Source organism: Oncorhynchus mykiss, chromosome 17 (assembly GCF_013265735.2).
Source record: "Oncorhynchus mykiss isolate Arlee chromosome 17, USDA_OmykA_1.1, whole genome shotgun sequence".
NCBI classification, from domain to species: domain Eukaryota; kingdom Metazoa; phylum Chordata; class Actinopteri; order Salmoniformes; family Salmonidae; genus Oncorhynchus; species Oncorhynchus mykiss.
The window spans coordinates 22,258,691-22,271,258 of NC_048581.1; the positions used below are offsets into that span (position 1 = coordinate 22,258,691).

General features: G+C 49.6%; 1 protein-coding gene across 1 annotated transcript in view; it reads right to left on the reverse strand.

Moving 5' to 3' along the window:
* The window catches only part of LOC110495107 (xylosyltransferase 1), a 115,556-nt gene that overhangs the window by 14,598 nt on the left and 88,390 nt on the right, over positions 1 to 12,568 (reverse strand). Inside the window, exons 8-9 of the mRNA XM_036949407.1 lie at positions 10,654 to 10,919; positions 1,182 to 1,377 (exon numbers count right to left, since the gene is read on the reverse strand). Of these exons, the coding sequence (XP_036805302.1) occupies positions 1,182 to 1,377; positions 10,654 to 10,919 (462 nt within the window). The remainder of the gene's footprint in view (positions 1 to 1,181; positions 1,378 to 10,653; positions 10,920 to 12,568) is intronic.

Consider the following 12,568-nt stretch of genomic DNA (forward strand, 5'->3'; position numbering starts at 1 on the left):
AATAATTATCTTGGTTTTTAAATCAATCCACGATTGTGCACCCCAATACATGTTGGGACCAAGAGGCATGGAGAGGCCACCTTTAGTTATTATGCCCCCAGACTCTGGAACAACCTGCCAGAGAACCTGAGAGGGGCTGAAACAGTGGACATATTTAAAAAAATATCTTAAAACACACTTTTTAATCCTCCTATGTTTACTTTGTGTAGTAAATATTTGTTTTTATTTTCATTGTTTTTATTTGTTTTTTCCCCCTGTGAAACACATTGTGTTGCATTCCATGTCTGAAATGTGCTGTAGAAATAAAGCTTGATTTGGGGGCAGCGTCTACTGAGAGTGTAAATATTATGTGACTGTTATAAGAAAATTGCATAAATGTTACAACTCCAACCCAAAAAACGGTGTGTCAGTTACCTCAGCGAACTGTAGCCTGGTGAAGCTACTGTATATAAGGTGTCTACTTCTAAAAGAAGTCTGTCACGCCCAGATCTGTTTCACCTGTCTTTGTGCTTGTCTCCGCCCCCACTCCAGGTGTCGCCCATCTTCCCCATTATCCCCTGTGTATTTATACCTGTGTTCTGTTTATCTGTTGCCAGTTCGTCTTGTCTTACCAGCGTGCTTTACCGTCTTCCTGTTTCTCAAGTTCTGTCTCCTAGTTTATCCCGGCTCTGACCATTCTGCCTGCCATCCTGTACCTGCCTGACACTGACCTGATCACGAACCTATGCCTGCCCTGACCCCGAGCCTGCCTGCTGTCCTGTACCTGCCTGACTCTGACCTGATTACGAAACTCTACCTGACTCTGACCCCGAGCCTGCCTGCTGTCCTGTACCTGCCTGACACTGACCTGATTACGAACCTCTGCCTGCCCTGACCCCGAGCCTGCCTGCTGTCTTGTACCTGCCTGACTCTGACCTGATTACGAACCTCTACCTGACTCTGACCCCGAGCCTGCCTGCTGTCTTGTACCTGCCTGACTCTGATCACAAACCTCTGCTTGTCCTCAACCTGCCCTTTGCCTGCCCCACGTTTCTAATAAATAATCTGAGAACTGTACTATCTGCCTCCTGTGTCTGCATCTGGGTCATACCCGGAGTCGTGATATCACAGTGTTACTGTTCTGGGAATGTTATGTGAACATTACCTAAACGTTATACAACCAAAAAAAGAAGGATAGTTACCTCAGCGAACTGCAGCCTGGTGAAGGTGCTGGGCGGGGAAGCCACCTTGTAGGTCTTCCTGGGCATCACCCAGGTCTCCAGGGTCTCCAGCTTGCTGGTTGCCAGGTTAGTGGCGTGGTGCTGGACCAGGTAGCCTTGGAACTGGTCCGACTGGAAGTAGAGATGCACTGACACCGGGTGGCCCATGGGGAAATACCTGGCAAACCAAGAGGAAACATACTTTTTAACCAACCTTTCTCAATAGACCTTTATCAGTAGCCTGAGTGCAGGTCTGTTTGGGCTATGATGCCAACTGTCACTCATTTTGACCGAGACAGCAATGCAGTTGACAAGAACACAAACAAATCTGGGACCAGGCTACTTTATCACGGTTTTTACCAGTGGTAACCCAACAGACAGACCCATTGAGATTCCCATTAGTGAACTTGATATGGTACCAGTGCTGTTTAAAAGGCCAATGGTGTAAAATGAGAGTATCTAGATTAATCTATTGAACAACTACTGGAGACTGCTTACAAATGCTAATGTTTGTAGATGCTAAAGTTCACTAGCGGGGCCTTGCTAATGTCTCAGACGCTAAAGTAAAGGTTAAGGGGATGTGCTTTTCTTTCTGTGATTGTGTGAAGGGAAGAGGCATTAACTCAATGACCTATAAAACATCTGTTGCTGTGGAGACTAGTATTAAGGCTAGGAATGGACAGACTGACTGAGACCAGACTGCAGTTGTAGCCTGCCCCGGACCAACCCAATACAGTCATTGGGTATATTGGCAGTAATATATTAAGTTAGTCACAGCCCGATGCCTCTGACGATAACCATGACACACCAATTCGTAACACACATATTGTCTAATACAGCGGTTCCCAACCTTTGCCATCCCGGGGACGACCAAATCAGCGTCAAAAGATCTTGAGGGCCACCATTCGCTGAGTCGCAGAATTTCTTTACATAAAATATCTTAGCGTTCAAATTTAGTCCATTTTATCAGTGAATGTAACAGATTTAACACATATTGTAATGTACAATTGCTTATAATACTATACATCCAATAACTACAATAAAATAAAATACACATTACAAATTGTAAATAATGTGCGGAGCAGGTAGTCCTCGGACCACAGGTTGAAAACTGCTGGTCTAAAACAAAGTCAGCTGAGGTCAAAACACACACACACACTAACAAAGTTGAACTGGTCTGAGACACCATTAAGAAGTCAGCTTGATCTTACAATCAGCTTGCCAGTCCAGGCTAGTCCTGATAGTTATATTGTTCTGGGGGCTGTGTGTGTGGAGTGAGTGTTTTTTCTGATTCTGTACATGTGGCAGAAGGCTGGCACTGAGAGCAGAGCAGAGACTACTGGGAAAATAAACAGGCTGTGTTTGTGTTTCTCTCTCTCTCTCTCATCCTCCCCACGCCCCAGTGTCCACCGTGTGTGTGTATGTGCCCACCAGCCTTCTCATCAGTATTCCAGTAGTAGAACCAGGAGTCAGTCTGCCTGACAGCGCTGTGTGTGTGTGCCCGTCCCAGCCCGACAGCACTAGCTACCCTGACAAGCAGAACAGCAAACATTTACACCCGCTCACGGAGAGCACTCCACGCCCTTTTCTCTCTATCCCTCTCTCCTCCTCCCTCCCTCCCACTATATAGGGAATAGGGTGCCGTTTGGGACACAGACAGAGATTGACAGAGATGTTGCCCCTAGCAACATCGTAGCACCAGTAACAAAGGTTTCCATACACTCTGAGACTGAGTCAGTTACTCAGTTATTTATTACAGACCTACAGGGTGGGACTGAAGGACTCACAATTTGAATTATACATAGACTCTTGGGAATGCCTGACGTTAACGTCTTTGACAATTGTGTGTTTGTGTGTCTGTGTGTGTGTGTCTGACTGTGTGTGTGTGTCTGTGTGTGTGTGCTAGAGAGAGAGAGAGAGTGAGAGAAAGAGAGGTAGAGAGAGAGGCAGAAAGAGCTAGAGAAAGAGAGAGTGAGAGATTTTTTAAAAAGAGGTAGAGGTAGAGAAAGAAAGAGAGAGGCAGAAAGACAGAAAGGGGGCAGAGGGAGAAAGAGAGCGAGAGAAGGGAGTGAGAGAGAATGAGAGAGAAGAGAGAGTGAGAGAGAAAGAGAGAGAAGAGAGAGTGAGAGAAGGGAGTGAGAGAGATCGAGAGAGAAGAGAGAGTGAGAGGTTGAGAGAGCGAGAAAGAGAGTAAGTGAAAGAGAGAGCATAGAGTGAATGGGGAGAGATGGGGGGAGAGGGAGAGACGGGAGAGAGAGAGAGAGAGAGTGAGAGAGAGTGCAGATACATAGAGCCTCCATTCAGCCCTTCCCTTCACCCCTCCCCACTGGAGTCACAGCAGGCTGTGAAAAGACAGAAATCCCCCTCTCCTCTCCTCCTCCTCTCCATCCCCCCATGGCAGTCCCACCCTGCTGTCTCATACACACACTGTAAGCTCTACAAACATAGCCTCTCATGGCCCCAAACATTGCCCTGCGTGTGTGTGTGTGTGTGTGTGTGTGTGTGTGTGTGTGTGTGTGTGTGTGTGTGTGACAGCTGGGTGTGGATATGTTAGTGTGAAAGACTGAAAATTGTTTCCTCGCAGCAAATGCTTTTTTCACATGCTCATGATCCCACAATTAGAGATTTGCAGACTGACACGTATACTCACAGATGCCCTCTTGCTCTCACACACTTTATGTGCACACACACACACACACACACACACAACCTTGTTTCCCTTCCTTCCCAATTTACAGGCAGAGGCATGAGTAGAAACAGCTGTAGTTAAACGATAGACATAGGGTGTGTGTGTGCAGCTAGATGGAAACATGCTTCCTCTCATCTTGACTCTGTACCCAGAGACCCCTGCAGCTACCCACAATGCAGAACTACCTGCCTGCCTGCTATCCAGCCTGCTTATGTGGAACTATACTGGATCTAAAACAGACTGATAATACAAGCTGCCAGCAGGAGAAACATGGGTGTATAGTACATCTCACGTTGGTTGGAACACTGATAATTCCACCAGAATGGTGTCGCATCCCTCCAACAGACTTCTAGACACTTATGCAATCTATGCCAAGGTGCATTGGAGCTGTTCTGGCAACTACTAAAGTACTTTATGTTGGTGTTTCCTTTATTTTGGCAGTTACCTGTACATTGGCCCTGAGACTCAGCTAACGCAGGTTTCATATTCTAGCTACCGCAGGTGCTGCCGGTCCCAAACGTGTTGCAACTGTGGTATTACAATACAGTAACAGTTAACTAAGACAAAAGAAACGTTGGCTTCAAACTGGCTTCCTGTTTTAGCATCCATTGATGACAGGGATCCCAAATGTGTCATAACAACGGCCATTTCACCCGTGGAAGTAACTGTATGGAGACAAAGGACATAAAAGAACCAGCTGACACGTCTCCTGATCCAGGAAGCTAGATGTTATGGATCGCAAATGTATGGTAACACCGGGGTAAATCTACATTGGTAAATGTGTCAACAGTAGGCCTCGTTACTGAACTAACAGTTCCAGCATATACAGCTGCTATGGATCCCACATCTAATAACACCAGTATTGTCAATCGTAATTCTAGGGACACAGAAATGATACTGGTCTCGAAGGAACATGGAGCAGCACCATCCATGACCTATATACAGTACACCTTCACATGATGTAATTGATCTGCCGTATCTTCTTACTGAGTGAACAGTGTGAACCGTACCGGTTCCCATCGGCTCATTAGAAGCAGGGTATTGTTGCTAGTGATCCCGTACGGATAGTGTTGACGCGTGATGCCGTACGGATAGTGTTGACGCGTGATGCCGTACGGATAGTGTTGACGCGTGATCCCGTACGGATAGTGTTGACGCGTGATCCCGTACGGATAGTGTTGACGCGTGATGCAGTACGGATAGTGTTGACGCGTGATCCCGTACGGATAGTGTTGACGCGTGATCCCGTACGGATAGTGTTGACGCGTGATCCCGTACGGATAGTGTTGACGCGTGATCCCGTACGGATAGTGTTGACGCGTGATGCCGTACGGATAGTGTTGACGTGTGATGCCGTACGGATAGTGTTGAGGCGTGATGCCCTACGGATAGTGTTGACGCGTGATCCCGTACGGATAGTGTTGACGCGTGATGCCGTACGGATAGTGTTGACGTGTGATACCGTATCGATAGTGTTGATGTGTGATGCCGTACGGATAGTGTTGACGTACGGATAGTGTTGATGTGTGATACCGTACGGATAGTGTTGACGCGTGATGCCGTACGGATAGTGTTGACGTACGGATAGTGTTGACGTGTGATGCCGTACGGATAGTGTTGACGTGTGATACCGTATGGATAGTGTTGATGTGTGATACCGTACGGATAGTGTGACGTGTGATTCCGTATGGATAGTGTTGACGCGTGATGCCCTACGGATAGTGTTGACGCGTGATGCCCTACGGATAGTGTGACGTGTGATGCCGTACAGATAGTGTTGACATGTGATACCGTACGGATAATGTTGACGCGTGATGCCCTACGGATAGTGTGACGTGTGATACCGTATGGATAGTGTTGATGTGTGATGCCGTACGGATAGTGTTGACGCGTGATGACCTACGGATAGTGTTGACGTGTGATGCCGTACGGATAGTGTTGACGCGTGATGCCGTAAGGATAGTGTTGACGCGTGATGCCCTACGGATAGTGTTGACGCGTGATGCCCTACGGATAGTGTTGACGCGTGATGCCGTACGGATAGTGTTGACGCGTGATGCCGTACGGATAGTGATGACGCGTGATGACCTACGGATAGTGTTGACGTGTGATGCCGTACGGATAGTGTTGACGCGTGATGCCGTACGGATAGTGTTGACGCGTGATGACCTACGGATAGTGTTGACGTGTGATGCCGTACGGATAGTGTTGACGCGTGATGCCGGAAGGATAGTGTTGATGCGTGATGCCGTACGGATAGTGTTGACGCGTGATGCCGTACGGATAGTGTTGACGCGTGATGCCGTACGGATAGTGTTGACGCGTGATGCCGTACGGATAGTGTTGACGCGTGATGCCGTACGGATAGTGTTGACGCGTGATGCCGTACGGATAGTGTTGACGCGTGATGCCGTACGGATAGTGTTGACGCGTGATGCCGTACGGATAGTGTTGACGCGTGATGCCGTAGGGATAGTGTTGACGCGTGATGCCGTACGGATAGTGTTGACGCGTGATGCCGTACGGATAGTGTTGACTAGTGATGCCGTACGGATAGTGTTGACGCGTGATGCCCTACGGATAGTGTTGACGCGTGATGCCGTACGGATAGTGTTGACGCGTGATGCCCTACGGATAGTGTTGACGTGTGATGCCGTACGGATAGTGTTGACGTACGGATAGTGTTGACGTGTGATACCGTATGGATAGTGTTGATGTGTGATGCCGTACGGATAGTGTTGACGTACGGATAGTGTTGACGTGTGATGCCGTACGGATAGTGTTGACGTACGGATAGTGTTGACGTGTGATACCGTATGGATAGTGTTGACGCGTGATGCCGTACGGATAGTGTTGACGCATGATGCCGTACGGATAGTGTTGACGCGTGATGCCGTACGGATAGTGTTGATGCGTGATCCCGTACGGATAGTGTTGACGCGTGATGCCGTACGGATAGTGTTGACGCATGATCCCGTACGGATAGTGTTGACGCGTGATGCCGTACGGATAGTGTTGACGCGTGATGCCGTACGGATAGTGTTGACGCGTGATGCCGTACGGATAGTGTTGACGCGTGATGCCGTACGGATAGTGTTGACGCGTGATGCCGTACGGATAGTGTTGACGCGTGATGCCGTACGGATAGTGTTGACTAGTGATGCCGTACGGATAGTGTTGACGCGTGATGCCCTACGGATAGTGTTGACGCGTGATACCGTACGGATAGTGTTGAGGCGTGATGCCGTACGGATAGTGTTGACGCGTGATGCCACACGGATAGTGTTGACGCGTGATGCTGTACGGATAGTGTTGACGCGTGATGCCGTACGGATAGTGTTGACGCGTGATGCCGTACGGATAGTGTTGACGCGTGATGCCGTACGGACAGTGTTGACGCGTGATCCCGTACGGATAGTGTTGACGCGTGATGCCGTACGGATAGTGTTGACGCGTGATGCCGTACGGATAGTGTTGACGTGTGATGCCGTACGGATAGTGTTGACGCGTGATGCCGTACGGATAGTGTTGACGCGTGATGCCGTACGGATAGTGTTGACGTGTGATGTCGTACGGATAGTGTTGACGCGTCATGCCGTACGGATAGTGTTGAGGTGTAATACCGTACGGATAGTGTTGACGCGTGATGCCGTACGGATAGTGTTGACGCGTGATGCCGTACGGATAGTGTTGACGCGTGATGCCGTACGGATAGTGTTGAGGTGTGATACCGTACGGATAGTGTTGATGCGTGATGCCGTACGGATAGTGTTGACGCGTGATGCCCTACGGAGAGTGTTGACGCGTGATGCCGTACGGATAGTGTTGATGCGTGATCCCGTACGGATAGTGTTGACGCGTGATGCCGTACGGATAGTGTTGACGCGTGATACCGTACGGATAGTGTTGACACGTGATGCCGTACGGATAGTGTTGACGCGTGATGCCGTACGGATAGTGTTGACGTGTGATCCCGTACGGATAGTGTTGATGCGTAATCCCGTACGGATAGTGTTGACGCGTGATGCCCTACGGATAGTGTTGAGGTGTGATGCCGTACGGATAGTGTTGACGCGTGATGACCTACGGATAGTGTTGACGCGTGATGCCGTACGGATAGTGTTGATGCGTGATCCCGTACGGATAGTGTTGACGCGTGATCCCGTACGGATAGTGTTGACGTGTGATGCCGTACGGATAGTGTTGACGCGTGATGCCGTACGGATAGTGTTGACGCGTGATCCCGTACGGATAGTGTTGGCGCGTGATGCCGTACGGATAGTGTTGACGTGTGATACCGTATGGATAGTGTTGACGTGTGATGCCGTACGGATAGTGTTGACGTGTGATGCCGTACGGATAGTGTTGACGCGTGATGCCGTACGGATAGTGTTGATGCGTAATCCCGTACGGATACTGTTGACGCGTGATGCCCTACGGATAGTGTTGAGGTGTGATGCCGTACGGATAGTGTTGACGCGTGATGACCTACGGATAGTGTTGACGCGTGATGCCGTACGGATAGTGTTGATGCGTGATCCCGTACGGATAGTGTTGACGCGTGATCCCGTACGGATAGTGTTGACGTGTGATGCCGTACGGATAGTGTTGACGTGTGATGCCGTACGGATAGTGTTGACGCGTGATGCCGTACGGATAGTGTTGACGCGTGATGCCGTACGGATAGTGTTGACGCGTGATGCCGTACGGATAGTGTTGACGCGTGATGCCGTACGGATAGTGTTGAAGCGTGATGCCGTACGGATAGTGTTGACGCGTGATGCCGTACGGATAGTGTTGACGCGTGATGCCGTACGGATAGTGTTGATGCGTGATCCCGTACGGATAGTGTTGACGCGTGATCCCGTACGGATAGTGTTGACGTGTGATGCCGTACGGATAGTGTTGACGTGTGATGCCGTACGGATAGTGTTGACGCGTGATGGCGTACGGATAGTGTTGACGCGTGATGCCGTACGGATAGTGTTGACGCGTGATGCCGTACGGATAGTGTTGACGCGTGATGCCGTACGGATAGTGTTGAAGCGTGATGCCGTACGGATAGTGTTGACGCGTGATGCCGTACGGATAGTGTTGACGCGTGATGCCGTACGGATAGTGTTGACGCGTGATGCAGTACGGATAGTGTTGACGCGTGATCCCGTACGGATAGTGTTGGCGCGTGATGCCGTACGGATAGTGTTGACGCGTGATGCCGTACGGATAGTGTTGACGCGTGATGCCGTACGGATAGTGTTGACGTGTGATGGCGTACGGATAGTGTTGACGTGTGATGCCGTACGGATAGTGTTGACGCGTGATGCCGTACGGATAGTGTTGACGCGTGATGCCGTACGGATAGTGTTGAAGCGTGATCCCGTACGGATAGTGTTGACGCGTGATCCCGTACGGATAGTGTTGACGCGTGATGCCGTACGGATAGTGTTGACGCGTGATGCCGTACGGATAGTGTTGACGCGTGATGCAGTACGGATAGTGTTGAGGTGTGATGCCGTACGGATAGTGTTGACGTGTGATGCCGTACGGATAGTGTTGACGCGTGATGCCGTACGGATAGTGTTGACGCGTGATACCGTACGGATAGTGTTGACGCGTGATGCCGTAAGGATAGTGTTGACGCGTGATGCCGTACGGATAGTGTTGACGTGTGATGCCGTACGGATAGTGTTGATGCGTAATCCCGTACGGATAGTGTTGACGCGTGATGCCCTACGGATAGTGTTGAGGTGTGATGCCGTACGGATAGTGTTGACGCGTGATGACCTACGGATAGTGTTGACGCGTGATGCCGTACGGATAGTGTTGATGCGTGATCCCGTACGGATAGTGTTGGCGCGTGATCCCGTACGGATAGTGTTGACGCGTGATGCCGTACGGATAGTGTTGACGTGTGATGCCGTACGGATAGTGTTGACGCGTGATGCCGTACGGATAGTGTTGGCGCGTGATCCCGTACGGATAGTGTTGACGCGTGATGCCGTACGGATAGTGTTGACGTGTGATGCCGTACGAATAGTGTTGACGCGTGATGCCGTACGGATAGTGTTGACGCGTGATGCCGTACGGATAGTGTTGACGCGTGATGCCGTACGGATAGTGTTGACGCGTGATGCCGTACGGATAGTGTTGAAGCGTGATGCCGTACGGATAGTGTTGACGCGTGATGCCGTACGGATAGTGTTGACGCGTGATGCCGTACGGATAGTGTTGACGCGTGATGCCGTACGGATAGTGTTGACGCGTGATGCCGTACGGATAGTGTTGACGCGTGATGCCGTACGGATAGTGTTGACGCGTGATCCCGTACGGATAGTGTTGGCGCGTGATGCCGTACGGATAGTGTTGACGCGTGATGCCGTACGGATAGTGTTGACGCGTGATGCCGTACGGATAGTGTTGACGTGTGATGCCGTACGGATAGTGTTGATGCGTGATCCCGTACGGATAGTGTTGACGCGTGATGCCGTACAGATAGTGTTGACGCGTGATGCCGTACGGATAGTGTTGACGTGTGATGCCGTACGGATAGTGTTGACGCGTGATCCCCTACGGATAGTGTTGACGTGTGATCACTTATCAAGAGAACATTTTCTTTAGGAATGTAATGAAGTAAAAGTAGTCAAAAATATGAATAGTAAAGTAAAGTACAGATACCCATAAGAACTACTGAAGTATTTTTACTTAAGTACTTTACACCACTGTGTGTACATGTGTTCAGTGTGTGACCTGAACTGCTTTACTAACCTGCAGCTGTCATCCTTAGGATCTCCTTGCAGCGATGCTGCCGCCCTGGCCAAGCCCATACGAGCAAACGCATGGTAGAGTGTGAGCTGTGTGTCGCTCAGGGTTGCGACCCCATCCGCCTCGTCAAACGCACTCTCCCAGTAGGCCTGGAGGCCAGGGGTCCCCTGGGGCATGGGTCCAAACAGGTAGCCATCCAGTTGGTTCACTATCTCCTGGTTAACACTGGCTTCAAACTTCCTGGCGAAGAACGTAGGACGGGACGTTTGCTGTGAGGAAATGGAGGGAGTAGGATAGGAGGGGAGAGAAAAACATAGAGAAGATTATAGAAATGGTGGCTTGCTGGGAACGACTGCAGAATGGGAGATGGAGTGGAAGTGAGTGGGAGGTTGTGTGTGAGAGAGAGAGAGAGAGAGAGAGAGGAGAGAAAGAGAGAGAATGAGAGAGAGAGAGAGGAGAGAGAGAGAGAGGAGAGAAAGAGAGAGAATGAGAGAGAGAGGAGAGGGGAGAGAAAGCGAGAGCGAGAGAAAGAGAGAGAGAGAGGAGAGAAAGAGAGAGACTAAGAGAGAGAGAGAGAGAGGAGAGGAGAGAAAGAGAATGAGAGAGAGAGAGAGAGAGAGAGGAGAGAGAAAGAGAGAGAAAGAGAGAGAGAATGAGAGAGAAAGAGAAAGAGTGTGTACATGTGTATGTGCGAGGGGCATCTTTGATTTAATATTCTCTCCCACATACAGAAGACAACGAGCAGATACACTGCCACGTCATATCTGGTAAACTGTCTCAGTACCCACGTTTTCTCTCTCTCTCTCTCTCTCTCTCTCTCTCTCTCTCACCTGCACATTTATTAAGTTCAGGGTTGCGTCTTTCCCCCTGTCAGCTACCAGAGCTGGCTGTTTCTTTCAAACACAAGACAAAACCACAGAAGAAGACTTCCTGTTTCCTTTGTACTTCCTGAAACACCAGGGAATCTTACCTTTATCTCTCTCCCCCATCTCTCTCTCTCTCTCTCTCCAATCCCTGTCTCTGTCTCTCTCTCTCTATCCGCCGCTTGCTGATCTCCATGACAACAGACATAAAACACCCAGAAGTCAGTCTGAGTTCTCTCCAAAACAACTCTCTCTATCTGTGCTACTAGGGCCTTGTTGTTAAGGAGGGTTTTGGGATTAACATTTTAGATGCATCACATTGTTGTTCCTCGCTAGAGGAAGCGTGTGTGTGTTTGTGAGAGAGAGAATGTGTGTGTGTGTGTGTGTGTGTGTGTGTGTGTGTGGGAGTGTCAGAGCGTGTGGGTGAGTGTGCCTGTAAGTTTGTGTGGGTGATCGGATGCATCAATTTTCTCGCTAGAAAAGGAGTGTCACGTCCACACTTTAAGAGGCATTTCGCTACTTTGCTTATGGCCCACTGAAATGGCTTTGAATGGCTGTGGGAGCGCTTACTGAAATGGCTTTGAATGGCTGTGGGAGGCACTTACTGAAATGGCTTTGAATGGCTGTGGGAGGCACTTACTGAAATGGAAAGGGACTGGAGACGGGACTATAAATGACAACTGGAAGGAGGTGGGAAAAAATGAATGAAGGCTCATAAGTGCTGATGTCAACAATGGCTAATTGGCGTTTGTAAATTAGTTTTCTCTAGAAGATGGTGTGTGCAGTGTTTTCCACTAGCGCCGGCTGTCGGCTATACAGCCAATTACAGTCATTTTCAGCCAGGTACTTTTTCCACTTAAATTAATTTTCAATTCGCTAGTCAGACAAAAGTCTGCCGACCCCTCTCCCGCTAGAATGAACGATATGCATCCTCTAGCCATCTACTGATAGGACAGGCGCCTGTCAGTCACGAAGTGAGCGATGACAGGGAAACCCCGCTGGTTTGACAGTCTGCTGTCTGCCCCGCCCGCCTCTCTGGTACTTGGGTGTGTGTT